The sequence below is a fragment of the Hetaerina americana genome, unplaced genomic scaffold (genome assembly GCF_022747635.1).
Source record: "Hetaerina americana unplaced genomic scaffold, ioHetAmer1.1.p SCAF_1, whole genome shotgun sequence".
NCBI lineage: Eukaryota > Metazoa > Arthropoda > Insecta > Odonata > Calopterygidae > Hetaerina > Hetaerina americana.
In genome coordinates, this window is record NW_027286069.1 from 20,909,262 (window position 1) to 20,936,997 (window position 27,736).

The following is a 27,736-nucleotide window of genomic DNA, read 5'->3' on the forward strand; positions in this document are numbered from 1 at the left end:
AATCCCACTTGCGAACCACAGCGTCCAGGGGATAATTACTATTACTCAAATGCATGCCCTTTTACTAATCTTGCGTATTTTGTTGTCACCATTCTTTCCACGTGACAACATGGGACTGCCATTAAAAATATAGTGCTCGTTACAGCATTGCTTGCCCTGTTTTGTTTGTTTTCCAGCTTCTCCTTCCATCACCTTGTCTCTCTCTGGCGGGGGGGGGGGACGCCTCCGCTGCCTGCCTGCCGGGGTGTGTCACATTCCCTACCTGTGTCTTTGGGTACGAGAGACATTGAGTCACATGTCCATATGATGGCGGAGTTTTCCCTTCTTATTTCACAGTTCTACATGACCTGTCTAGTTTTGTTAGAGACCTGTCGTATGGGTGGTTTTGGTTCTTTTATATTCCTTTTTTTTTGCAAAACAAGCAACTAGTTTGTTTAATATTTTATTTATACATATCCTGCAAGCCACCGCTAGGGTGTGTGGTAGGGGATGAATACACACCAGAATAATTTTACCCGAACATGACCCTATCGCGGTCAAATAATGTTGTTCTCATCCTTTATCGTTTGTGGCAAAAATGACATCTTAAATCTATCTGTTCTTCACTTAATCTCTCTAATTTTATTGGCATGATCTCTCCCACCGTATTACGATGGGTGTAATAATACATTTTCAAAATCACTGCTAAAGAGACCTCCTTCCAATTTATGCAAGAGCTTCAATCTTTAATTTCACCTCGCTCCATTGAGTGATTCCCAGCCTAGCTGCTCTAATATTTTTGATATGCTTCTAAGTTTATCATAACAACATTTTACAAATCTAGCTCCTCTACGCTCCACACGATACAATCCGGCAATTAATCCAACTTCGTGAGGATCCTATATATTTGCAGTATATTCTAAAGGAGGCCTAACCAACGACAAATAACATTTCTCTTTGACCTTTTCATCACATTTACCCAGTAGAAAATCCTATTTTTTATTGGCTGGTCCACATATTCCCCGCATGTGTGTCACCTAGGAGATATCATGAGTGAGGGTAACTCCTAGGTATTTAATTGAGTCTACACATTCCATTTCGGTGTTCCCAATGCAGTAGGCGTTCGGGTGAGAATTGCTCTTTTCCCAATTCCAATATTTCCAAATTCCAATATTGAAAAGTTTTAAATTTTCAAGTGAGGCTAGCCACCTCGCAATATTTATTTCAATCACCCAAAAAAAGGGGGAAGTATCAATTATCGCCTTTTAGATTTTAAAAATAGAGTAATCATGGCTGACGGTCGATAATAATTGAGTAACGATTACGCTATAGATGTGTACATGCCTCCAGTTTAAATTTGAAGGATAGGGTAACAAAGGCTAACGGTCGATGATAATTGAGTAACGACTGCGCTGCATTTGTGTATACTTATGCTACCAGTTTTGATTTGAGTGAAATTTTAACAATGTCTAACGGTCGATGGCTTTGGAATAATGGCTACGCTATATGTAAATATTTGAAAATGAAAACTAATATAAACACAATACCTGATGATGCGCCTTCCTGAACAAAATTAATGAATGCAAAGAAGCTAAAAAATATTTGTCATGAAAAATTTGGTTGGCTTGCTATGTAACAAAATTAATCTTTTCTTACTTGGAACTTATTTCCGTTCATATAATGAAAATAGCTGCTGAGACAGGATATTTTAATGGAACACATCATAAAATAGGATTAACAGAAGAAAAAATACGATAAGGCGAAACTAGAAATCGTATTACTAACCGCTGTTGATGCTGGTGATCAAAGAATTAAACAGTAAACTTGTTCTTCTATAATCTACTTGATTAGAAGCTGCACGATTTCATAAACCCGTTTCCATGATGTAATTGAATCATTAAATATATATCAGTCGAACCATCATGAACAGAGTTCAGTCCATACCAAGGTTGATTTTCTGCGACTCATACTGCATTCTCCCTGTCTCGACCTTCGTGGCTATCTCGCTGTTAATCTCGGCATTTTCCTCCGCGCTTATTCCGCTGAATCCCATTTCATGTCGCGTACTCCGGATGAATTCCGTGACTCCTTAGTACGTTCGGTAAGTTTGCCGCAGCAGTTGACGTAAAGTCTTGCTCAACCTGTGTATAGTGTATTATTATTACAAATTTTACAAGCTGTCTATATGCCAGGTGGTAATAATTGTATACTCATACCAGTAAACTCATGTTCAAAGAATTTTCACACACGTACAAAGGTTAGTTTCACATTTCTCACCATAAAGTCTAAATAAGTATACATAATACAAAACTAATACGAAAATGGGCAACAGATACTGTTGCTGTGAATATGTTAAGTATCCTATAAGATTTTAGGTATCTTTTTTCGAAAATAATAGCATTTTTTATAGGATTCTAATATCTCTGCAGGCAGACTGTTAAATTTACGATGTTTTTATTGCTTTGAGCTATTTCGAGCGTTCCACAATGCCCGCTGTTTTTTCCCCTAAGTTTTCTGAGACTTCCTAGTATTTATTTCCAAATTATAGACGACCAGTATTTGTAACTTTACTGGAACGCACTTCATTCTCCTGTTTCTCCAAAAATACATATCTGACAGCATTCTTTGTACTTTCTCCAGCTTGGGAATATAATCTTTCAATCCAAATGTAATCTACGGGTCCCACAATCTCAATGATTACTTTAAAATCGGTTTAACCAGGGTCCCATAAGCATTTTCTTCAAGTGGTTATTTCTCTAAGTGGCTTTTAATGATCCTGTTCAGGTTTCTAATCACCCAACCAAATCCAGCGTTAAGAAAGCTTTAACACCCAGCATAGAGCACGTTCATTTCACATGCAGTAGCATGAAGAATGGTTTTTATAATTGCATTATTACATATGGTGCAATCGTATTTTTTGTCATAACCTCTCTTTCAAACTCTTAATCTCATTACAGAAGTACAATAAAACGCTAAAATTCTAATTCATTTATTTATTTCCAATCCCCAACAATAATTGATGCCAACAAATGAATGTTCTGCCAAAATGAAGCAATATTGAGCGTACGATTCACAGTTAAATGCATACACGAAACCAAAACTAATAGGTAATGTGACCATTTATACGATTTCACTCAAATTTTATCCCTAAAAGGTTCGGCAAAAATAATTCCCCGGTGCAGGCAATAATGTCTACTTACACGAGAGAGAGACCTGAAACTGCGAAAGTATGAAAAGCACCGTTAAATAATGACGACGGAGCAAAACTGACTTTGAAAGTCATTCGTTGATTTCTCTCCCATTGTCTTCACCATTTTATTGCGAAGCCATTATTGTCGGAAATGGGTGCTGTGACATGGAAGACGTTTCATCCCGTCATGTGAACATTTCTGTTATATTCCAAAGAAACTGCGGGAGATGTCGTGATGATAACTTTTAACGGAGTCGTCCGCTAAACGTGCGTTGCAATGAAACAATTTCAGAGTATAAACATCATTCGCCTTGACCAGCATTCGAACCCGTAACTTCGATGTCCGGTTGAATGCTACAGTCAGTTAAGCTACCGAGGCATCCTTCTACACTCTGAAATTTTGGTGGCTTTAAAGGAAAATTTATTTCCAAGACTGGGCCTTTTATTTTGAGACTAAAATCCACAGCAGCAAAGTAGAAATTGCATTTTCAATATGCTATAACGTACCAACATGGTAAAATTACCCAAATCAAGGACATCTTATATTAAATGACGACACTTTCGGTCAACTGAATTCGTTGAATTCCACACTTTGAATTAAGGAGACTGCTGTATCACAGATTTATTTGTACTTCCATTTTTTCCATTTCCTCGCTCATACTCTCCTCCGATTCGAGTAGGGTTCAGCTTGTCCTACAAATGCCACCAAGCGAGTCCCCTTGCTCAATCATGCACTTCACAAATATTTCATAAAACTGCACACCTGCTGAGTTTAAGGAAGGAGTATGTTGCTAATAGACAAAATGCAGTATGCTTTGGGCCTCTTTCGATCTTTTTCCTTGTATCTCCGACCAGATAATAACAGGAAATGAGACGCTGTATAGCAACCAGTCGCAAGCAAGGTATGCTTCGTGGAAAGGCGATGTTTCCTTTTAGCCGGCATCTCGAAAGATTTTCACGAAGTAAGGCCATTTGACTGAAATTGCAGCCAACATATGCACTTATCTGAACTACTTTCGTATTTTTTGCGCGTGCCAGTCACTTAAAACGCAAAGTCTCGCAAGGGAGAGACGCCCAATACGTACGCTTCAGTGATTTTTTTCAACTTACCAGACTCCCAGAGTTTAGGATAATGCTAAAATGCCCATGAGGAAGTGATCTGAGGTAAATTCTTTTGCTTTTCAATGCACATTAATTCCACCGAGGGTGCGAGTGGACGAGCTGTGTATTTACATAGCGAGGAACTGTATGATGGAGTTGAGGGCGGAGAGATGTATCGCAGATATTTATCTCTCCGGGGTCAGACAAGTTCTCTGGCGCGTGACGCACAAGTGCAAGAGTGAACTCCCTGCACTTACGGATAATCGGAAGCCGTGACTCGCGAAACAAATGAAAAATGGTCGGCGAAGATTATTTACACTGACTTTTCACACACAAGGATTTTGTAAATCGGTATTTTGAGTGTCAGGGGGCAACTACAGACAAATGGTGAGCCATCTCACCCACCCACACAAGGGACATAAACTCGAGGGCTTTTTTAGAGATAAGGCTCACGTTACCTTCATTCTCTCCTGGGTGAAACATATACGAGTAATATGTGGATAAGCTAACAAGAAATTAGGATCAACTAGAAGAGTATTGAAGAAATGTGTCGAAAAAGTTAAAGAGCAATGCTGCCCTTCACTAGTTAGGCCTCGCTAACAAGGTCTGTCCCTAAAGTAGTAGGACTGAGTCTATTAAAAAAATTAATTGCCGAAATCGATACGGTCACTCAAAAGTCTTCGAAGTTAGCACCCTTGTGTGTTCACCCATCGCTGCCAGCGGGTTTTCCTCGCCTCGTACGCCTTCTGGAAGTTGGCGCCCAAAATGCTCCTAAGCTCCCTCTTCACAGCCTGTTGTAACCTTTCCACCGAGCCATGGTGACTTCCTTTCAGCACGGATTTGAAGAAGGGTAAGAGGCAGAAGTTTGGTGGAGCATTTCTTAAAAAAGTTGGATCCTCACTCGAATGGCCGAGAAGCCCTCGGCAGATCTGCGAGCGAGTTTCTTTTTGTTCGTCTGAGAGCCAACAACTTAGCATACACCTTTCTCATTCCCATATTTTCGGTCCAAATTCGATGCACATTACTTTAATGGATACTAAATTCACCAGAAACAATGCGAACACTTAATCTGCAATCCCTGTCAGTCAAAGCCTTCATTCTTGCTAGATATTCATCAAATTCTGGTGTCGAAAGACGTCCTGAACGTCCGGCGTCTTCAGCATTTTCTCTACTCTCCCGAATCAACTTGCGTCACTGAAAAACCACCCTATCTACCCATGGCGTTATCACCATAAGCTGTCTTGAGCATGTTATGGGTATCTTTCACCGGTTTGCCCATTTTCACGCAAATTTTGATGGCATTGCGGGTAGCGGTCCAATAACCGGTTCTTGACGGAGCGTAACAAGGTCACGTTATAGAGGTTTTGCAAACGAACGGTATGCACTCCGTAAAGGCTGGGAGCCAACTTCCACTGGCCTCCAGCCTTTCCTGAGACTCCCCTTCCTCGAACCCAGTCAAAGAAATCACCGCCCGTCCATCCGAAAGAAGAAGTACTACAACCTTTGAAGCAGATCTTGTATAAAATGCTGTTAGTTCATTAGATCTTTATGAAGTTTGAATGATTGTCGAATTAGATCGCGTGCAGCTTAGAGGAGCTAGATTTGTAAAATTTGTTATGAGAAACTATGTACCGTATCTAGAATATAAGAGGAGCTGGATTACGGATAACTCAACGAGCGAATGCAATGCAACATTTCAACAATTCTCCGAATGATTTTTACACTCTGAAATTGTTGCATTGAAATGCACAATAGCGGAACCTCCGTTAAAAGTTACTGTTGCGGCATCTCCCGCAGTTTCTTGGAATTTGTCACCGAGCGAAGGTTGAAATAGTATATTATCCCTTGCATAAATTAGAAGGAGCTCTCTTTATTGATGATGTTGAAAATGTTTTAGTAACTCCATCGCGCTAATGTTAGCGGGATTACATATGATAGTAATATTAGATCGATCAAGTTTAATACCAACAAATTTCAAATGTCATTTTTCCAAGATCGTCGTGGTATCAGGAAGACTGTATCGAACCGCGCTGTAAGGAATGGGATTATTGCCTTTGTTTTCTCTAAGTGCCCTAGTGTGTTGTCATTTAACCTTATTTAATTGTACTCCTGGTCACTAACAGCTCCTCTAGTATAAGTGGAGAAGTATGTCTTACTTGGATACTATAAGACTCGTTCCTTTAGTAATTATGATCAACATTAATTGAATTATTTCACATTCTTATAGTGTAGCTTAAAGTTAAGAAAAATTTAATTTTCGATGTTGCATGCCTGGTTTTGAATTTCCCCTGCCCAAGCCTAGCGGTAGCATGCAGGACCAAATGTAGATAGAAGGACGGAGTACACCCCGAAGGCCACCAGGATAAAAGACTCCACCACTAACAGTGTCAAGTTGGCATTTACGTAACCCTGGCACGATTTGTAATTGTGACAAAATCTGACCTAACCACTGCTACTCTAAATTCAAAGATCTAAATGTAAACGTTACTTTAACTCAGCCGCTATCACCTGACGTAGATAGGTATGTATGATATACATCTACATGATACACCGCAAGCCATTGCAAGGGCTTTTGGCGGGGGGATGTCAGGTCACCAGCCATGCATGCACAATCCCTTACCGCATTCTATGTTTCTCTCTGTTGATGGCCTTATTGCTGCAATAGAATCACGCGTGCCTCTCCCCTTCCTGAACCCAAAGTGTTCATCCTCTAAACAACCATTTGCCCTGCTCTCTATCCTATTTTTGATGATCCTAAGAACCCCTTAATCTCCGTGCGAAATCAATAATGCCGCATGTCCATAATTGAATGGCCGCATGTATCTCACTAAATCGAAGATGAATGTCGATGGGTGTCAAACCACGCGGTTGGAGAAAAATAATGACCACAGGCTGTTCTTGTTCCCTGCACGGCGCCATTCATTTGCAACAAAAACACTTTTTACTATAGTGGCAGCAATAAGATCCCTGTGAAATGTACGGTGCAGCCATCCATAAGTGTTGTATTCATAAAGAGCGATCGCGTATTTTCAGATCAACCAATCCATTACATCCACTGTAACGAATTTATCATATGTATGTTCAATATATCACTACTTATGATCATAAAATTCTTTGATTTTATTACTTAGATATATTATTTTATCTTTAGAAAGCACAATCATTCTTTTCTTTAGCCACTATCAGGTCGACCTTGGGTTCCTAGCTGGTTATTTTTAGATACCACCGCAAAAAGGAACTCCTTAGAAAAGCGTAATTTCCATTTCATTTTGCTCATTAAACCCCTCAGGGTATTTCAGTATCTTTCTTCTTCTTTCCTCAGGGTCTTTCAGTATTTGATTACTTCTTACAGACTGAAATTGAATTCAGTTCTAATAAATCAGCAGAATAGTAATAATGATTAGCCCGAAGCTAGAAAAAATACGATTATGGATCAACAGAGCCCTAAAATACACCAAATTTTCCCTCTGGATGTGGCTACATCGCATTCTTTCTCCAAGAAATGATATTAGAATAAGGAATTAACTTGATCCAGTTGTGGTCTAAGATCGGATAAATGAAATTCGAATATCGTGTTTATTCTAGCGGGATTGAGATTTCATAACAAACCGCCATACTAATATTCCCATCTCTCAAAACCAATTCAAATTTTGCCCAACTATACAGAAAATCATCCGATTTTTTGAAAAAATAAACATAAGCTAGTAAAACTCGGGATCAAGCAGAATCCTAATCAAATCAATTACACAGGAAATTCCGGGACCATTGGTTTTCTTCTATTCGACCTCATTCGGCAGATATTTGGGCTCCACCCTCATCAGTTCAGCTGTTTTATCCAAGCTAGGTTTTAAATATTTATACTAATGAATGATTACTGTTTAACATAACATAATGGATGTAATATTGGCCGATTATATTGGAATATCTGTAGATTAAATAAAATACCAAGCTGAAATGAGAGCTCCTGCTCGTGTGAGATAGAGTGCGAACCAATGTATGCATGCAGCATAAGGCAAAAATCATCTGAGCATAGGCATATGCCGTACTGATAACATAACTATGTTACGTAAACTCCCGCCTGGAGATAATTGCCCTTCCCAGAGGCTTGTTTTGAAATTCACCTTCGCTGCGACCACGAAAGATCGAAACGAAGAACTTACTGATTTGAGGGAGGTCTGCATGGAGAATCCACGCGAGAGAACTGCCCTTCCAGCCAACTCGAAGGGGCATCTTGTCCGTTACCTCCCCTCCCAAGTTTCCCCAAGGACGATTCCAAACCTCCCCTCACTGGAGTCGCCCGCCTTCCCCACCAGTTGCGTTAGCACTGTCCTTCGCCGTGAATTCCAAGTGCTTCCAGATAAAAGTCATTCGGTGCGCTGACAACTGGGGTGCAAAAAATTCCATCAGTATTTTACTCTTCATTAAATAACCGTTCAATGAAACATAGAAGTGTTAACGGTTTTGGCCGAATGAACAAATTTTCATGAATTTGGTCACTCAAGAAATGAAATATGTTTGTGCGATTTCGTAAATTCAGCAATCCACTCAGTTGATAAACATGTGAATCGAAATTCGATTAAGACAAAATCTAGTTGGAAATAAGTTCTATGTAATAAAATAAGCCTGGCGATCTTGTCTTTAACCATGTTTCCGCAGTTTGAAAAATGACGTGGAAGGCACCCACCCCCAGCCTTAAGTCGCTAAATCGCTTAGTGTCCCAATCACGTGAGCAAACGATTTCTTGAATTCTCCAACCAAGCACGATCATGGCTGATAATCCAGTGCCAACAGTGAATCAAACAGACAATACTGATGTAAACGAATTGAGTTATCCGGTATGGAGACAACGTTAATTGAACTCGTGAGGGAAAGACCGTTCCTTTGCGATAGTTAAATGATTTGATGAAATTAATAAAAGAGTAATGAGCAACTTAAACTCTTGATCAACTCGTCGGTATCCATTTGAACGCATAGATTTTCATCTTATTACCCGTATTACGAGCTCAGTTGCCTCTGTAGCTGATTATTCCCTTGAGCCAATATAGACGGATTGCTCCTACACGTGAACTTAGAAACGACAAGCCATGCACTGAATGACTGAAGATCTTAAATTTTCGGCAATATAAACGACGCACCGCTTTCTGTGTACGCTACGGGTAAATTTGACTGTGTTAATTTGCCAATGTGAAATTTAAGAGATGAAAAAACTTTTCCGCGGCCAGCTGGAAATGACACCATATTTTGGTGTCGAAGTTTTTACAGTGAACAGAAATAAGGTAGAAAAATTTGATACAAAATAAGAATAAAAATTTAATTTTTATCTTAATAAATTTTTTATTATTTGAAATAAAACATAATATCGGTGTTAATATGTATTGTCATTTAATGCCGAGTACTCTCAACGAAACGCAATATACCACCAGGATTGGAGCTTAGGTCACGTTACAACCCTTAAGTGTATATCATATCATTGCGAACATAGATTTAGAATCCATGGGGATCTTCAATATCCATAAAATAAGATAATTTCTAAAAGCTAAGATATAACTAATATATTATTTTATTTTAAAACCGTTGCAGTGCACGAAATTAATAGTTGCATTCACGTCATCAGGCAGGAATCGCGTCAATTCGGGATAATCTTGCAGGCACGACCAAGAGGAAACTTAACATCTAACAAGGGGTTCGATACACACTTTTACCCCTTTTTCTGATGAGTATATCCAAAAAGAATTAAAGGAAGTGGAGAGAGAAACTTAAAGAAGTAGGTGAAGTAAAACTTCAGGAATAAAACTGAGATGTGCTCCGCTTCACGAACTCTATGGTACATTCAGGCATGCTCGCAAAATGCTGAAGTCAACAGTAGTTATAGTGTGTATGTCCCACTCTCTCTCTCTCTTGCTCTCCTCTGTTGTCAAAAAAGGCGAGTGGTTGAATGGTAGGTTTTGAGGGGAAATTAGGGGGTGGGGGGGTGTTAGCAAAACTACCCCGCGGAGCCCGACATTGTGACGCAACCGACAGAATTAACGCCATCAAGCACGTGATATTCAAAATTTAAACAAAAACTGCTTACGCTGCGCAGACCCCTTTTAGCTCTTAATAACATTCGTAACTCTATGCTTAACGCGCACCCCACAAACTTCCCCCCTCCCTCAAGCACTCTCTTGGAATTACCTACTTTCCCTCTAGATTGTCGTCATCGGGCCGAGTTATCGCGAACGCACCGCGTCCAATTCACTTCGTACTTCGTGGCTGGACCCGCTCAAATCGTCTCAAGGTGAGTTAATTCAAATGGGTGCCAAAAATAAAAGAAAAAACAAAGGTATGGTCACTTTCACTGCATACCCGTTTCTCCTGGCGTGACGCTGGCCACTATTCACTAGTTTTTTGATCCAGTTTTCAAATAAATGTATTTTAATTGCAGAATATAAATGGAATTGGAAGTTAATGTAAAGTTGAATCTTCTGAAAATATATTATAAATTACTGAATCATTACCATGATAGACAAATATATATTATTTTAGTTGAAATATACTCCTAATGAGATTACTAATCGAGAGAAATATAGAATACAATCAGGACGTATTTGCCTGTTTCGTGGATTTTGAAAAAGCGTTTGATAGAATGAATTGGGAAAAACTAGTAGTATAATTTATAAAATAGGAATAGATAGGAGGCGACAGGAGGCTAATCTACAACCTGAACATGTGTCGGACAGCGCAGGTGCGAGTGGGGAACGGGGAGTCCGGATGGGAAGTGTTAGGAAGAGGTGTAAGGCAGGGTTGCCCATTATCACCGGTGCTGTTCAACGTATGTGTGCAGGAAATGATTGAAGAGGCATGGAAAGAACTGGAGGTAGGAATGAAAGTGGGCGGGAAATTCGTTAAAACTGTTAGGTATTCTGATGACCAAGCTCTAGTTTGTCAGTCAGCCAAGGGGTTGCAAGCATTGCTGAGTGAATTGAAAATTCAGTGCGACAGGTATGGGATGAGAATCAATATTAATAAAACAAAGGTTATGCGATTTTCCAGAAAGAAAAAGGCTAAGCTAAACATTCAAGCAGAAGGGCAGAGAGGGAAGGTGGAACAATTTACGTATCTCGGAGTTTGGACCAACACGGTCAAAGTAGTAGGGACGTAAGGAGAAGAATTACGCTAGGCAAAGAGGCTTTACAAGGAGGAGGGAGTTGATGAAAGGGACGTTGAGTAAGGATGTTAAGAAAAGGCTCGTAAAAACTTTGATATGGAGCGTAGCTATGTACGGTGCGGAAACGTGGTCGTTGAAGCAGGAGGATAGACGTAGACTGGAGGCTTTTGAAATTTGGGTGTAGAAAAGAATGGAAAAGGTGAAATGGACCGAGATGGAAACAAATGAGGAAGTACTTGGTATGGTGGGCGAAGAGAGGGGTTTGTTGGGAGACCTCCTTAGGAGGTAGGAAAAATGGATGAAGGGCGTATTGGTCAGAAGTGGGATGTTGAAAATTAAAGTGGAAATGAAAATTAATATCGAAAAATATGTGGAAAAGTAACTAATTATGTAAATTTTTAATGAAATTAATTTGTCAGATAAAAATCAAGAGACCGCATACTATGAATCATCTAGTATAGTAATGTTTCAGCATCGATTGTTAAACCACTTCTCTTAGAAAATTCTGTGATCCAGTACCTCTAATAAGCTTTCGTCTCATCGTAGGGAAGGAATTTTAAAAAGAGGAATGTATGCGCAGGGACTCACAAGCAAGAACGAAAAATATAATTAACTTCTGAGCCCTGCTCTTGGAGTTCCGACCATGCCCAAGTCAAGTGGGGTTGACCCGTTATTTTGGTATCCAACGGCACGACGGGAGTCGATGTGTTTTTTCTTCGAATGTCAGCTCTTAGTACTCGACATACCCCACCCCTTTCCCATCTCGCACGAACGAAAAAAGAATTTGCAACAGAAAGAGATATGAGTTGGTACCAGTGCTTACGGCAAGCGTTTTCAGTCGATCTTTTCCATCAAATCATCCGCTTCCAGTTTGAGTTCTCGCGCATTTTCAATGATCAAGTTGACCATTGCAATCTGTGCATTACATAACATTTGTAATTCATCACTTAATCTTTTAGCTAGACCTCAGTCGGAGTGGTGTGATGAATGGTCTTAGCCCTAACTTCTGAGTGTGTTGATTTTGAAATCTTTTGGCATTTAGTAAAACACTAACTCGGATAGTAGTAAAATAGTCACTTGGATAATTTGTCAAAGAACAGGAGGAAAGATGGGAAAAAATTCGTATGAAAAACCAATCCGGACTAGCGATAAACCGAATAACAAGAAAGTCAATACTAAGCTTGAGGGTACTGGTCGAAAAAACGGTAAGCATAAAAAAAGCCATTACACGTGGCATTCGTGGATTTGGAGGAGGACTTTGACAACGTCAAATGGAGCAAGGTGTACAAGATAATAGAATGAAGTATGGAAACTGAAGAATTATCCATCACCTGTAAAAGAATCAGGTAACAGCATGCGAATGAAATATGGAAAGGAAATTGAAACCAAAATAAACAAAGGACTTTGCGAAGATTACAACTTTTCGCCTGCACAATTCAATGTGCAACTATATGAGACAATAATGGAAGCAAAATAATCGGGAAACAAAGGAGTCAAGGTGAGCGGCGAAGTAATTAACATGCTCCGGTTCGCAGGTGACATGGCAGTAGTTACAGAAATGCGGGAGGACCAAAAAAGCAACTCGGAATGCGAATGGAACAAGTACTTGGAGAATATGTAATGTGAGCATCAAAAAGAAGAAAACTAAAACCCTTGTGTGTGGATAAGAAAAGCTGAAGGCAGATATAACAAATCGAAAAGCGAAAATACATGTAGAGCATTCGCCCAAGGTTTCGACAGCGCCGCCAACCGTGGTAAATTTGAACTACTCATTTAACTCTAAGGCGCTCTCACCATCGAGCTCAGATGAAAGTTTTCTAGACATTAAACTAACTTGATCAAATGATACTCGAAAATATTCATCGAAAATCAGTTTCCTATACAAGTACATACACTTGAGGTGAGTTAATATTTCCATTTGCTACCATATTGTATATCTTTAGAATGCTATTCCTGAATTTTTTTTAAAGTACTTACCTACGGATTACGCACATCAAGAAAATATGAACATTATAATAGGAACTGTTTCCAAAATTTCAAATTTTCAACTTTTAACGAATAACGTTAAATATCTGCAGTAAAAAAAAACTACTTCTGCTTTCAAAATGGCTACAACCTATTGAAACCTTCGTCAGTCACTAAACACAAGGGTAAATTACCAATAATTAATATTATGCTATAAAAGTAATAGAATAATTAACTGTATGACGAATAAAATTACTAAAACTTCAGTGTTACAACGGGCAGTCGGCTTGGTTGGAATGAGAATCATTTTCCTTCCCACGCGCATGAAACTCGCTGGAAGACGTGTCATAATCGGAAGAATACGTTATCCTTCAGAGATTAAGGAAACATTACTTTCACGGTCGTTTAAAGTCCCATAATGTGAGGCCACTTTCGGCCATGTGGGGTCGGATCCGATAAGAAACTGATAACTTATGTATTAGTTGACTCAAGTACCTTCTTATCCCAATTGACGAGACGAATGGGACAGGAGGTCCCATGAGGAGGTCCCTCAGGAGGTCTTTGGCGCTTAGTGGCAGAGGAATTATCAACTGGCCACCTTTTTACAACGAGCTGCACCGATATGCTTTGAGAACTCAATAGAAAAACGAAATCCACCTTAAGGATAATTTCTAACGTGGCGTTGAATTCAAATATTATCAAGATAAGGGAAAGGGAATATGGATATTAAACATCCCTCGTCGGGTCATGTTCAGAAAGCAGACGTCACACTTGTTTTCTGATGGAATTCAAAAGCCATTTTTCCTGCATATATCGGGTGAGTTCTAATAGTAATAGAATCAAATTTCCCGCGCCGCTTCCTATTGGTCAGAATAGAATCGAATTACTTGGAGTAGGTGTGGGGGAAGTTAATCTTTGCCGCAAAATCGGTCTCAGTGATCTCCATGCTGTGGAAGCGGCAGGGTGTCAGTTACTGTAAACCTCTGCGCACCGACCGTTTCACGAAAAAAATGGAATCGACGACATAGCAATCTTACGCAATTAAGTGTTGTGCTAAACTGAAAATTCTCCTAAGGAGAGATTTTCGCTTGTTACTCAAGAACAGGTAGTTAACGCTGTCTACGGCGTGGAAGCGAAAATTTCAAGGGTACTTTTTCAGCGTATTAAAAAATGAACCTGATTATTTGGACAACGTTATCACTGTTGATGTAACCTGGGTTGTTGAATACGACCCAGAAACTAAACGCCAAAGTTCTGAGTGGCACACCGACAAGTCCCCCAGACCCAAAAACGCAATAATAAGCAAATCAAAAGTGAAAACAATGCTCATTGTCTTTTTCGACAGTAAAGGAGTGGTCCATAAGGAGTTTGTTCCTCAAGGACAGACAGTTAACGCTGCCTACTACGTGGATGCGCTGGAAAGACTCCGAAAAGCGCCATCAGGATGAGAAAAGACATTTCCACTACCTGGCAACTCCATCACGACAACACGCCTTGCCAAAACGCGTTACCAGTCCGCGAGTTCCTGGCCAAACACCAGGTGCCAACGCTGCCCTAACCCTCCTATAGTCCTGACGTTACCCCAGCAGACTGCTTTTTGCTCCCTTAGATTAAGGCGCCCTGAAAGGAACCTGTTTTTGGTCCACAGAAGAGATCCAATCAGCCGTGACGAAGACCTTGTAAGAGGTCCGCGAGGTCGCCTTTCAGGGCACGTACCGGTCATGGCTGAGTCGCTGGGAAAAATGTGTAGAGGCCCAAGGACAGTACTTTGAAGAATTTTAAGTGTTTTTGCAAACCTGTTCAATAAATTATTTTTTTTAAATAATTTCATTACTTTAGGAACGCACCCTGTATTCTGTGTTATTACACTTCCGTCGCGAATAGACACTTTCGTCAATACCCGCTGTCAAACCATCTCCACAATTTTTTTTGGTATTATGCAGTAACAAATACGCACAAACTTCTCCAGTCGGTTACTCCCGTGCTGTCAATTCCAAGGCCTTCGTTGAAGAATTGGAATTTAGTATGCATTCCTACCTCAACCGTACAGGAAATACGCAATAGTCTTTAAATTCATTTTGCCGAACCATGCATCCTTTCTTAGACCTACCTATGAAAGTGCGGCAGGAATTTTTTTACAGCATCGCCATTTTTCCTCCTTATCATCAAGTGCCAAACTCGTTTCGCGCCCTTGATTACAAAATGTTGAAGTGTGACATGTACCCTTACTCTAAAGGAAAAGAACTGCATTTGGTTTGGGAAGTTCTCTGATGAATTGAGTTAAATAACCAATGCTTACAATATCTATGTCATAGAAACGATACGAAAGAGAACGCTCATCGGTATACGAGACTGAACAACAAAACAAAAGTTTACCAAAGCACTGTCATAGAAACGATATGAAGATGACAACAATTCAGATACAAAAGAAAACATTACATAACAAATTTTTGCTACAATAATGTCAAAGAAATAAATGTTGTCCGCTTTCTGAACAAGATTCCCACTGTCTTTGGCCAGTAATTGATTAAAATCATGTATTTTTAAAATGTTTCTTTGCATCTCATTCACACGGTACCACGCAAGTCATTGCTGAGGTGTATGGCAGGTGGTTGCAGATCCAATGCCAGACATTCAACATACAATATTAGGGTTTATAATTATTAGTTACAGCAAGTGCGTAATATATTTAAAATATGTAAATTATGACAAATATTATAGATACTATTAGTTACTGATGAATTGTCACTCGTATTTCAGTAAAAAAATCCTTTTCTACAAACGTTAGAAGTGGTGTTAGTAAAAAAAAAGACAAAAAACTAAGGTTAGATGAAATAATGAAAAAAACTAAGTTACTTAGAATGAAAAAAAAAGAAATACTTCTCCCACCCTCATCAAGCGCAGTTGGATAGTGTCATCCTGATCACTTATCGGGTATAATTACATCCTAAACCTACCTATTCTACACTTAATATTTGATTTTATTATAATGATTCTGTCCATTAGTCTTTGCGTTTTATCTAAACAATCTCACAATATCTTCATTCGCTTAGCAAACATGAGTATTTAATTCCCTTCAATTTTGCCCTTCTAAGTCAAATTAAAGTAATGTGTATTGATTATAGATACAGATAGACACCATACGTCTTTACGTATTTCTAGATTCACGTCAAAAATATTTCAAAATGATTTCATTAATTAATCCAATTTTCCAGAGCCTTATTCTTAGGGATGACCGTCGTAATGAAGGTCGTACTTAAACTTTCCACCTTCCAAACATAATGATTTGATTTAGAATAATTTATGAAAATCAACAAAGTGAATATGAGAAACGAACAGCAATATCGATAAAGCCCATGGCGAGGGAAAATCGATTCGAGTACGTTTTGTTCGCCGAGTCGCCATTCCACGATTAGATTAGATATAAAATCAGATCGCGCAGCGTGATCACAAATCATTTTAACATATTTTATCTATTTGCGCAAAGTCAACCAAATAATGCAGAGAGTAGAGGTTGCATTATCCGGGCTTTCTCCATGAATGTTGATAATCGTCTCTCATAGCACCCGTTTCCTCTTCGTCTAAAACTTTTTCAGCTGTTTTAAATATGCGAGGATAAATTCTGGAGCCTAATATATTCTTTTTTAAGTGAGTTGATTGATATTACTGTTCGTTTCTCAAATCCACTCTGTTGATTTTCCTAAATTATTCTAAAAAAAAACACTATGCTTGTAAGGTGGGAAGTTTAAGTAAGACACTCATTACGACAGCCATCCCTAAGAATAAGGCTCTGGAAAATTGGATTAATTAATGAAATCATTTTAGATTATTTTGGGCGTGAATCTAGAAATACGTGAAGACGTACGGTGTCTATCTGGGTCTATAAACAGTGCACATTACTTTAATTTGACTTAGAAGGGCAAAAATGAAGGGAAATAAATACTCATGTTTGCTAAGGGAATGAAGATATTGTGAGATTATTTAGATAAAACGCAAAGACTAATGGACAGAATCATTACATAATCCGTGTCCTCATATGGAAAGGGAATAAGGAATGGAGCATTTGGTGTGATATGGATAGCAACTGTTATCATGTAAGATATGTTGTTTGTTGGTCGGTTTTATGTGTACATAAGTGTGGCATTTTTTGTCTATTAATGATTAGTTTACATATAGGAAGGTGATTTGGGAGGAGGAAACGGTAGAATTGAAGTAGACAAGAGGACAAAGCATTGATGTCGGAAATGAACGTTTTCAGGGAATTAGTAATCAAATGCCACACTTCTCATTGTTTGTATTTTATAAGTTCGACTTGTTTAATGAGTATATACTAAATACTCAAACGTTTACTTGAATGTATGCTTAAAAAATATACATGAACTTGATTCATGGAATTAATTTATGTACATACCTCAAACATACTTAAATTAATATTTTCTTCCATTTGACTTATCGTACATACCTACATTTTTCGCATAGTAAATCATAGCACAGTTGTTTATTTTCGACAGAAATACGCTTAAAAATACCCCAGTCAAATGTTACAAACTGAGACCCGTTTGACTGACGGCTCTCGGAAATTAGTAGGAAATTGAATATCGTGTTTCGTCCTTCATAGAAGGTGACATTCTTTCACAAGCGTCTTAAAAGCACACATATTAAAGAAATTATAAACTATGCGTCACCTCACACATTCTTTCCGGACTCCTAGCACCCATTCCTGCCTAATCGCCGCCGAGAACTAGCGATGCGTGCCTCCGTGATGGTAAAACAAAAGGAATGCTGACAATCGCAAGATGCGCTTCATCATTGCGGATACGGTCTTATCGAGCAAGATGATCCTTGACCCAAGGTATTCCATCTTCGGAAGGGCTGCTCATACATCAACATATATACTAGACCCTAATTATTGCACATTCTGACATTGAAGATGATTTTTTGTGAGATCATATTCATTTTTTAATAGCAGGGAATGTCTGGAATATGCTTTATCTTTGTCTGGTTATGGTAGGGAACATTTGCGAATAAGAATTTCATCACGCATATGAAATTGATAACATTTCAACATGATTCTCTCCACAAATCGTCGGCCTTCCAAGAAGTCACCTTGAGTGATTCCTCGGGTAATTTAAAACAGTAAATCAAGATTCCTCAGCATTCTTTGTAATGATGCTTATATTTATCAGCCACTCGGTATTTGTTTATCAGCCCAACGAGACAATGGCAATTTTTAGCATTCTATTGGAATGAATTTCCTGGAAAACTCTTGAGAAAAATCCTCGAATAAATTTTCTCCTCGAAGTTTTTGTCTTATCTCCTTATAATGTTCCACGTTTCATTTTTTATAGTCGTAAAATTTCCATCTAGTAGTTTTTATCGGAAAATGCTCGGCATAGGTAAACACTGACTCGTTTCAGGCGAATTTCATGTTTCATTTCTCCATTCTCATTTCCGCAACCTTTTTTTGTTCTTGAAGATACACACTTATATCCCATTCCATTCCTTGAACAAGCATCGAATTGAAGAAGTTTCTTAATACTTAAATACATTCCCTAAGATCAATTCATCCATTCTTTCTTGCGGAAGCTATGGTCCTATTAATCGATCTTGCATACCGATTCACAAAAGAAACCTAATTTATCCTTGGGTATAGTCGAGGCTCTATATTACTTTTAGTAAAGATTGACTCAACTGCGAAGTGAAAATGGATATCGGCTTCCATTTTAAGCCCTAGCCCATTCAGCATCTATTTGCTATCTTTCCCATCATTTAGTCATGTAAACGCAATAACTTGCGCAATAGCACGTGCGTTTGGAGGGAATTATCTCAATTTTATTCTGCAACTGAGGAAACGAGAAGTCTTTCTTGTATATAAATTACCGAATGGTTACTGGATAAATCGAATACACGGTTGCCATTCCTTATGAAAGCTTCAGTGCCTAACAACTATTTGAAATTCGCTCACGTACCGATTCGCTGCTGGCTTTACCTAACAATACTTATAACAGTTATCTCAATCTAGCGATATGATTCGAACCAATCCAAAATAACATTTTCCAGATCGTTTGCGAAAGGAATGTTCAAAATAATCTGGGAATGCAAGCCTTCGAGTCACGCGGAAATATCATCACGTGCGCATTTTGCCCCACAGTTTACTCTGATCTCGATCACTGCTCATCACTCACCGAGATCTTAATCTTCGAAGAAGTTTATTATACTGGTATGGAAATATTCACGCTGCTCTCAATGTCCACCTGTTAATTTTTTTTCGACAAACTGCGCATGCCAGAAAATTGAAACTTTTATCACTTTTTTCAACATACTGTACTCTCCTTGTAGGCACACAAGTACATATTTTCACAACGTCATGATTGGAAAATTAAAGGAAATTTTCTTATGGTTCATAGTGGAAGCTTGTTGGTTTCGTTACCATAGGACATTCGGCCTTTTTTTGAAATGTCACGCACCAACGAACTAACATCACATGCACACATTCATAACACTATCGCCGCGTGTCCCTCGCTCAATTGATGACTCTCGGTATGGGTGTGTTTAAATGACACTGGTGAAGACAATGGATGATCGCATCCTGTTCTTGTACGCTAAACGACACCATTCTAAACAATAAAAACGCTTTTCACTCTACCGGCAGTTATGCAAACCATTTGAACCATTACGTTGCACGCGTCTATGTCTTGTTTTCATGAAGAATGACCGCGCGTCTAAAATTGTCTCTCATTTTTCTGCTTACTTCCAGTTCCAAGAAAAATAATAAATGATAATAATACGAGTATAAAACAAGAGACTTTCAAACTTGAACGCACCTGTCCCCGAGTATTACGCGCTTTCTTAGGAGAGTCCACCATAAAAATTAACATGAATATCCATCTTCTTTCCAGCGATTCCCTCTAGAGGAACCTCGTGCGGGATGCAAGGGAAATAAGCCTGACTGCTCTGCACGGACAGGTGAAAATTTAAGCTCATCCCTTCCAAGCGGTAAGATTTCGACCTCTCCGCACTGCTCCTTAGAAGACAACTGGCTTGTCCGCCGTGGAAGGAGCTGGATCCAATTGCCGTGATCGCCGCCTCTTCGCTCCCCGCTTGCGTCATTGCTTTGGACATCTTCGCCTACTGACTCAACTCCTAACACTTTCCTTGGGCATTTGATGGGAAAGGTCGCAGGACGTTGACGAGAGTTCGAAGACCATGTCTGAAGGGAGATCTGAATCGTCAGAGTCTGTCGACAGGGTGGTCGTCCAAGGGTCGGCAAATGACATGGACGTCGGTGGCTCGCCGAAGATCACAGCTCCCACAAACAGTCGAAGTAAGTACGACAATTACTGGTGACTGTAACGCGTGAATGAGTCATGAGTGCTAACTTGAATAATTTAATTGGTGCACATCGTTCCCGTACGTTTTCATTTCATCCGAAGCTTGTGTTTAATAGGTTTCAAAATGATGATTCATTGGTGTCAAACATCCCTTTTTGAAATCGGGGAGTTTGATGGATTTTTTTTTAAATCAGCTCCTTCATAATTGGTTTGAAATTGGTCTAATGCTGAAGATGGGTTTGGATGGACACAGGCTAAACATACATTTCTGAATACACTTCTCATTCTTGTCTAACAAGATACAATCTGGTACTCCACACTAGAATAAACCTTCCAAAGATTCCGCAGACATCATCTACTCCCCTTCATTCAGTCCGTAATGCCTATTCTTCTCCTCTCTAAACCTCGCTTGCCTACCATCTTCAATCAAAATATTCTGAATCCACCTTTCCTGCCTCCTTTGTGTTCCTCACGACAACATTCTATCCTCCTCAACCAGCATTCCTATTGACTCTTCGTTTGTTTTTCTTTCCTTCCATTGTGCCTTTCCATTCTTCTCCACACCTACATTGTCTCAGAAGCCAGCAATCTAAGAGTATCATCTTGATCAACTACCAAGTTTCCGCGCTGTACCAAATCAGACTTCTTACCAAGGTTCCTTCCCCTAACATCAACGTATCTATCGTAAACTCCCTCCTTATTGTGACAGCTTCTCTGACAAACGCAATTCATCTTCTAATATCAAAACTACTTTAACCATGTTGGTTCAGAACTCATCCAAATTAGGTAAACTATTCCACCTTCTCCAGTTTTCGTCCTTCTATTTTAGTGTTTAAATTAGTTTTACCCTTTCAATAAAATCTCCTAACTTTTGTTTCGCTTACATTGACATACCCTATACCCATGAAACTGAATGTTGACTGCGCTAAACAATGATTGTAACCCCCATGGCTGACTGGCAAGCCAAAGCTTGGAATATACTCATAGGGTTAGTCATGGCCAATTCTACGCCGCATTCTGGGCTGTAATCATTACACCCAAAGAGGCAAGCTTTTTAAGGGAATGAATTAAAACATACGATTTCGTCCAAGAAAGAACCTGCTGCTCAGTGGGCCAATAGTCACAAAAACTTCCAAGCGTAGAAAAAATAAATAGAATCCATTAACTGATCCAATTAAGATGGTCATGGCGAGGTTAACTTACATATGGAGCGGCATGGTGTCTAAAGTGAAAATAAGGGTGGTTGATGAAAAGGGACAGGGTAAATTGGAATGAATAGTGACCTCCTTCATTAAAAGGGAGTGATGCGTTCGTCGGAAGACGGGATCGACCTTGACACTTGGTTAAGCGACAGATGAATACGCGGTATATCCCAAAAGTAGCAGAATTGAGTCGATTAAAACAAATTTATTTCCAGCAGTAATACATACACACATAAATTTTCGAAGTAGCACCCTTGGGCGTCCACACACCGCGGCCAGCGGATTTTCCACGCCTCGTACGCCTTCTGGAAGGCGGCACCTGGAATTCTACTTAGCGCCCTCGTGGTGGCCTGTTGTAACGCTCCCACCGAGCCGTGGTGACATCCTTTTAGCACAGATTTGAGGCGGGGGAAGAGGAGGAATTCTGGTGGGGAATTGTCTAAAAAATTTGGATCCTCATTCGCTTGGTCGAGGAGCTCTTAGCAGATCCGCGTGCGAGTTTCCTTTTGTTCGTCCGATAGCACTCACGCCACCAACTTCGCACACAAATTTCTCATACCCATGTTTTCGGTCACAAGTCGATAAGCATCACTTTTAGGGATGCCAAGTTCATCAGAAACCATGCAAACACTTAATCTCCGATCTCTGTCAGACTAAGCCTTCACCCTTGCAAGATTTTCATCAATTTTTGAGGTCGAAGAGAATCCTGAACGTTCGACGTCTTCAGCATCTTCTCTACCCTCTCGAAACAACTTGCGCCAATCAGAAAAAACCCCATAAGCTGCCTTGAGCATGTCATGAGTCTCTTTCATGGTTCTGCCCAGTTTCACGCAAAACTCTCCTTATCAATGCATCAAACAGAATCTTGCATCTATAAATATTTTTTTTACAACTTATAGCGCATTTTTTTAGGGAAAGATATGACGAAGTTGATAATCATGTTATCTCCAAGCTTAAAAATTGTTGTTTTCTCTGTATGACATTAACTCATTGTTCTAGGTTGGCTAATCTTCTCAAAATATTGCATGGTTGGATACTTCCCAGACATAACTCATACACACCTAGGTTAGATTATTCTCAGTTCAGCTCTGCCACAGGAACCGTAGATCTTTAAACTAGTTCCCCATCACATAGTTAATTATTTTCAAATGCTCTAACATAATGATAAAGAAAATGAAAGCTTGCATTATTGAGAAAAGTGTAATAAGCTAAAGAATTACTTAATGTTAGCAAGGTGCATATAATCCTTCAAAATCTTTAATTGATTTTTAAAGGTAAAAATTTACTTTTTTTATACTCTGTCCACACACATGAATGGTAATTATACAGGTAAATGCTTGCAAATACTTGTGAAATAAATATATTCTTGTTTCATTAAATAAATATAATAAATTTCTTTTTTTCCTCCTCTCCCACTAATGCATGTTTCCTTGAGAAGAAGGTTTCATTGTAAATATGTACCATTGGACTAATTTTTTTCCAACTGACTTCATTGTGGCCAAATAGATATGAAAAATAATTCAATCATAACTGTCATGATACTAATTTTCAAGTTGTGAAACAAATAGGGAGTTAACATGCTTTCCATTGTTTCATTCAATGGCAGAATGCTGCAGTTGGTTTGGACAGCGCCATGTGATCACTATTTTCTCCTTCTTGTCCATCACAATTGGATATTCACAGAGAGTGAATCTATCTATTGCCATCGTTGCCATGACAAACAGAAACACGACACTGGAATCTGATTCTCAGGTAAGTTGAATTATTACAACCATCACTCACTCCTTTAGCAGGAAAATGAATAAAGGGGGATCAGGATTGGTGCGGGGGCTAACGTACTGGCTTCCCACCCAGAGGGCGCGGGTTCAAATCCCAGCAGTGTTGAATATTTTTCAGTGGTATCTCGATCCCTACTTGAGGTGCTTTGTGGAGGGCACTTTGAGTGAGTACACTGTCCGTCGGATGGGACATTAAACTGCGGACCCCTTGGCGCCTTTCGTAAAGAGTAGGCTAATGCCGACGCCGGGTTTCTCTCCACCCTTCATCCTTTCCCATCCATCCCTTATGGCGCAAATGACCTCAGCTGTCGGTCGCCTCCCCTAAATACTACTACTACTATGAATAAAGCAAATGAATCGCTAACCTTAGTAAAGGGCAATGAGGGTATTTTAGACCCAAGAACAAACTGATCATTGATTAAAAAATAAAATGTCATTTAGGAAGTACAGGAAATCACAGTTATTTGTGGCATTAAATATAACCCATGTTAAAATTCCAAGAAACTACCCATCAACGCAATTGCTTTTTACTCTCTGAAATTGTTGCATTAGGGAAAGATAAAACAGCTATTTTCAAAGTTAAGTTTTTAATATGTTATTATTTGTAGTAGAAGCAGCCTACCTAGTTATTGTCAGTCCCTAGCACTAAATGCTTCTTTATTCCTGACCCCCAACCTCCGTGAAACAAAAAATATCCCAATTCCTATACTGCATATTACAATAACTCATTTGTCAGCTCTGCATACCTTCTATCTCCCTTAATTATATCCTTACTGCCAATCCTTTTACTCCCACTTACTTGTTTTAGTATCTCCTGCCTTCTTCAAAGTTTTCCCTTCAAACAACTCTCTCTCTTCCCCACCATTCATTGCTGTTTTTCCTTTAAGTTCATTTTATTTTATCTATTCTTCTGCACACCAGTATCTCAAAGACCTCCCGTTTTTGCTCATCATTTTGTCATGACGACCATGTTGCTGAGTCATTGAAAAAATCTTTGCTCAATATTAAAGTTTTCTCTAGTCTTTACTTTATATCTTACTATAGATGAAGGATTTTTTTAAATTCATCACTCGATAGAGGTTCCTAAACCATAAAAAAGGTATCATATCTATAAAATGGCTATGATTAAACTAGGGCATTGCATCTTCTCAGATTTAGAAAAAAACAACAATTTCATGACTCTTTGCAATATGCAAGTTCCAGTATCCCTAAAATGTAGTGTTACATATGCCATTTATAGCCAAATATTGTTGCCACTCCCTTTGTCATGATGAATCCTCTTTTCATTTCATCACCCTAGTCTGAATTAAAACTCCAAACCTCCTTAAACTGACATGATGCATCACATTAACCTTCCATTCATGCTGATAATTTCATAAATGCACCTCTTCCCATGAATACCATTTCATCATGTGTTCTGCAGATGTTTCTGATGCATTTTCCATATTTTAGGTAGAATAATTCAAGGCGGTTTCCATAGTTAAGGGTGCCCTTCAAATAGTTATCTCTCATAACAGCTCCTCTTGTAGGTGCACAGAAGTATATCTCACATAGTCACCATAGTGCATGTACTGTTAGCTATCATGATCTACATTATTTGAAAAATTTTACATAAATATGATTCCCATTACGAATATGACATTTTACATGAAAAACATAAAATATTTTGCAACTTAAATTGAAGAAAAACTTAATCTTTGATGTTGCATACCTAGTGTTGAATCAACCCATGCCATTCACCTTAGTGGTGGCCTACAGTGTATCATGTAGAAGAAGTCTTTCTATTTGATTTTTTCAAATGATAAATCTCACTATGTCTGCCACTGATGCTCTTTTTCTCTGTCTCTCTCTTTTATAGTACTTTGATTGGGATGGAGATCAGAGATCAACAATACTGTCATCATTTTTTTGGGGCTACGTCATCACACAGGTAAAAGGTGACTTCAGTTTCAATTCAAATAAGCGTGTTTATTTCAGAAAGGTTCTTGTTTTCATATTTGAAGTTCTAACTACTGAGAATGCTAACAATTTCTCTTTCCCTATCTTTTTTGGTGAAGTATAAGAGGAAAATCTACCCTTTTCAAATTCATATACATTCAAAATAACTTCTATATAATAGGTTAATGTATTTCAAATGTGTGATTAACTCATCATCACAATATGAACATTAGCATTTTTTCAATAAATCATGTGAGAATTCTAGACATATTAAGGTAGCAACAGATGATTTTTCAGGATGTCTAGCTGTAATTAACAGGAAAAATGAAATTATCCTCAAAGGTGTACCTATCCTCTTTTGGATTCCTCAATAGATTCCATCTGGTCAGCTTTCTGAAAGGTTTGGACCTAAACTAGTTTTAGCAGTTGGAATGGGTCTATGCTCATTGTTCACCCTTTTGTCACCATTGGCTGCCAACGGAGGGTTGGAGTGGTTGTGTGCCTGCAGGGTTATTCAAGGATTAGGTCAGGTACGTATTTTCAAAGTATTAATGAGCATTCATAGAAATTGTTGTCGACAGACTTTTGTAGTAATGCAAACACATATGCATTGAGTTAAAAATTTAAATTCTGTAGTGACTATTAACTTGAATTAAAAAATTTATATTTCCGCTAACATTTTAACATGACAAATCTATTTTATTAAATAAAGAAATGCAAATTTGATGCATTCATATTTTTGGTCACGTGCAAAAAAAAAGGGGATACTCCTATGAATAATTTGAACGTTGGCATATACCAACGAAATGAGGGAGAGCACAAATATTTCAGCTTCAAACAACATTCCTCTGCTTTATTCAGATAACAGTAACTGTCAATCAGCTTTTATGAGTAATTTTTTCTTTGAGCTTTGTACGCTTTGACAAGACTGACTTGAATTTTCACAAGAGATTGAAAACATTTTTGTGGCATTGACTTGAGGATTAATAAGAAAGTAACCTAATTCTGATTTACTTATATCATAACTAAAAACAATATTTCTGCACCTTAACTATTAGATTAACTCATTAAAAATATATTGCAATTCACATAACTGAGGCAATCACTTGAGCTAACTTCCTACAGTCTGACTGTAGATCAATGTCAATTTTCAAGCACCAGATGCATGTCGAAACCAATTAAACTCCTGACTACACTCGACGAACCCTGAATATGTTATTTCTTCCACCTTTTCTTTAAACAAGGAGAGATGAATTCAGTGATATCATTTTTTAGGGTGTCCTTTTCCCTTCAACACATGCCCTGCTTGCAAGATGGTCCCCGCCAATTGAAAGAGGAAGGATATCAACGTTTGCTTATGCAGGTACCTACCTACATTGTGTGTATTTCAAATGCTTGCTAACTTTTTGCCTGTAGAAGCTTCTAATAATATGAACTAGGTATCTCAATGGTTTCAATCTGTAAATGAATTTTTTCGGGCAGCATGATTCCTATGAGTTTTTTAAGTCTTATGAGGAAATATGCCCTCCCCTTCTGACAATATCATAATATTTTTCAATATTTACACAGGAGCACAGTTTGGAACAGTGGTAGCATTGTCCACAGGTGGTTTACTTGCAGCCACCAAAGGTGCTGGATGGCCATCCATGTTCTATATATTTGGTGGAATTGGCATTCTATGGACAATTGTATGGGTTATTTTTGGGTCATCTGAGCCAGATCAACATCGCTGGATATCGGAAGCAGAACGGAATTACATTGTATCATCTTTGAGCTCACAAAAAGATCATGTAAATCCAAAGGTTTGTCCCATTGAATATTTCTTTCAGTTTTGTCCTCCAGGGTTAACCAAGTAGACCAAAAATCTCTGTTTGACATTTTTGAAAATGAAATGTATATTCATGCAAGTACAATTTTAGTGTCCCATCTGATCAGTTTTTTTTCAATGGATAGATGTTATTTGGGGCATCTTTGGTTTCTGGGAGCATGTGAAGATGACTTCTTTTTTCTGAGGGAGTGGAGGTGTTCAACTCTGCTTAAGCAAAATGTTATGCTATAGTTTATGTTTATCTGCATGGAATGTTGGCTGAACTGTTTCCCAATAT

At 38.7% G+C, this 27,736-nt stretch overlaps 1 protein-coding gene across 1 annotated transcript in view; it reads left to right on the top strand.

The window, feature by feature from the left end:
- The window catches only part of LOC139700477 (putative inorganic phosphate cotransporter), a 47,190-nt gene that overhangs the window by 12,471 nt on the left and 6,983 nt on the right, over window positions 1-27,736 (top strand). Inside the window, exons 2-7 of the mRNA XM_071599053.1 lie at window positions 20,282-20,706; window positions 23,522-23,667; window positions 25,552-25,623; window positions 26,006-26,161; window positions 26,907-26,994; window positions 27,201-27,433. Coding sequence (XP_071455154.1) covers window positions 20,589-20,706; window positions 23,522-23,667; window positions 25,552-25,623; window positions 26,006-26,161; window positions 26,907-26,994; window positions 27,201-27,433 — 813 coding nt within the window. The 5' untranslated portion in view covers window positions 20,282-20,588. The remainder of the gene's footprint in view (window positions 1-20,281; window positions 20,707-23,521; window positions 23,668-25,551; window positions 25,624-26,005; window positions 26,162-26,906; window positions 26,995-27,200; window positions 27,434-27,736) is intronic.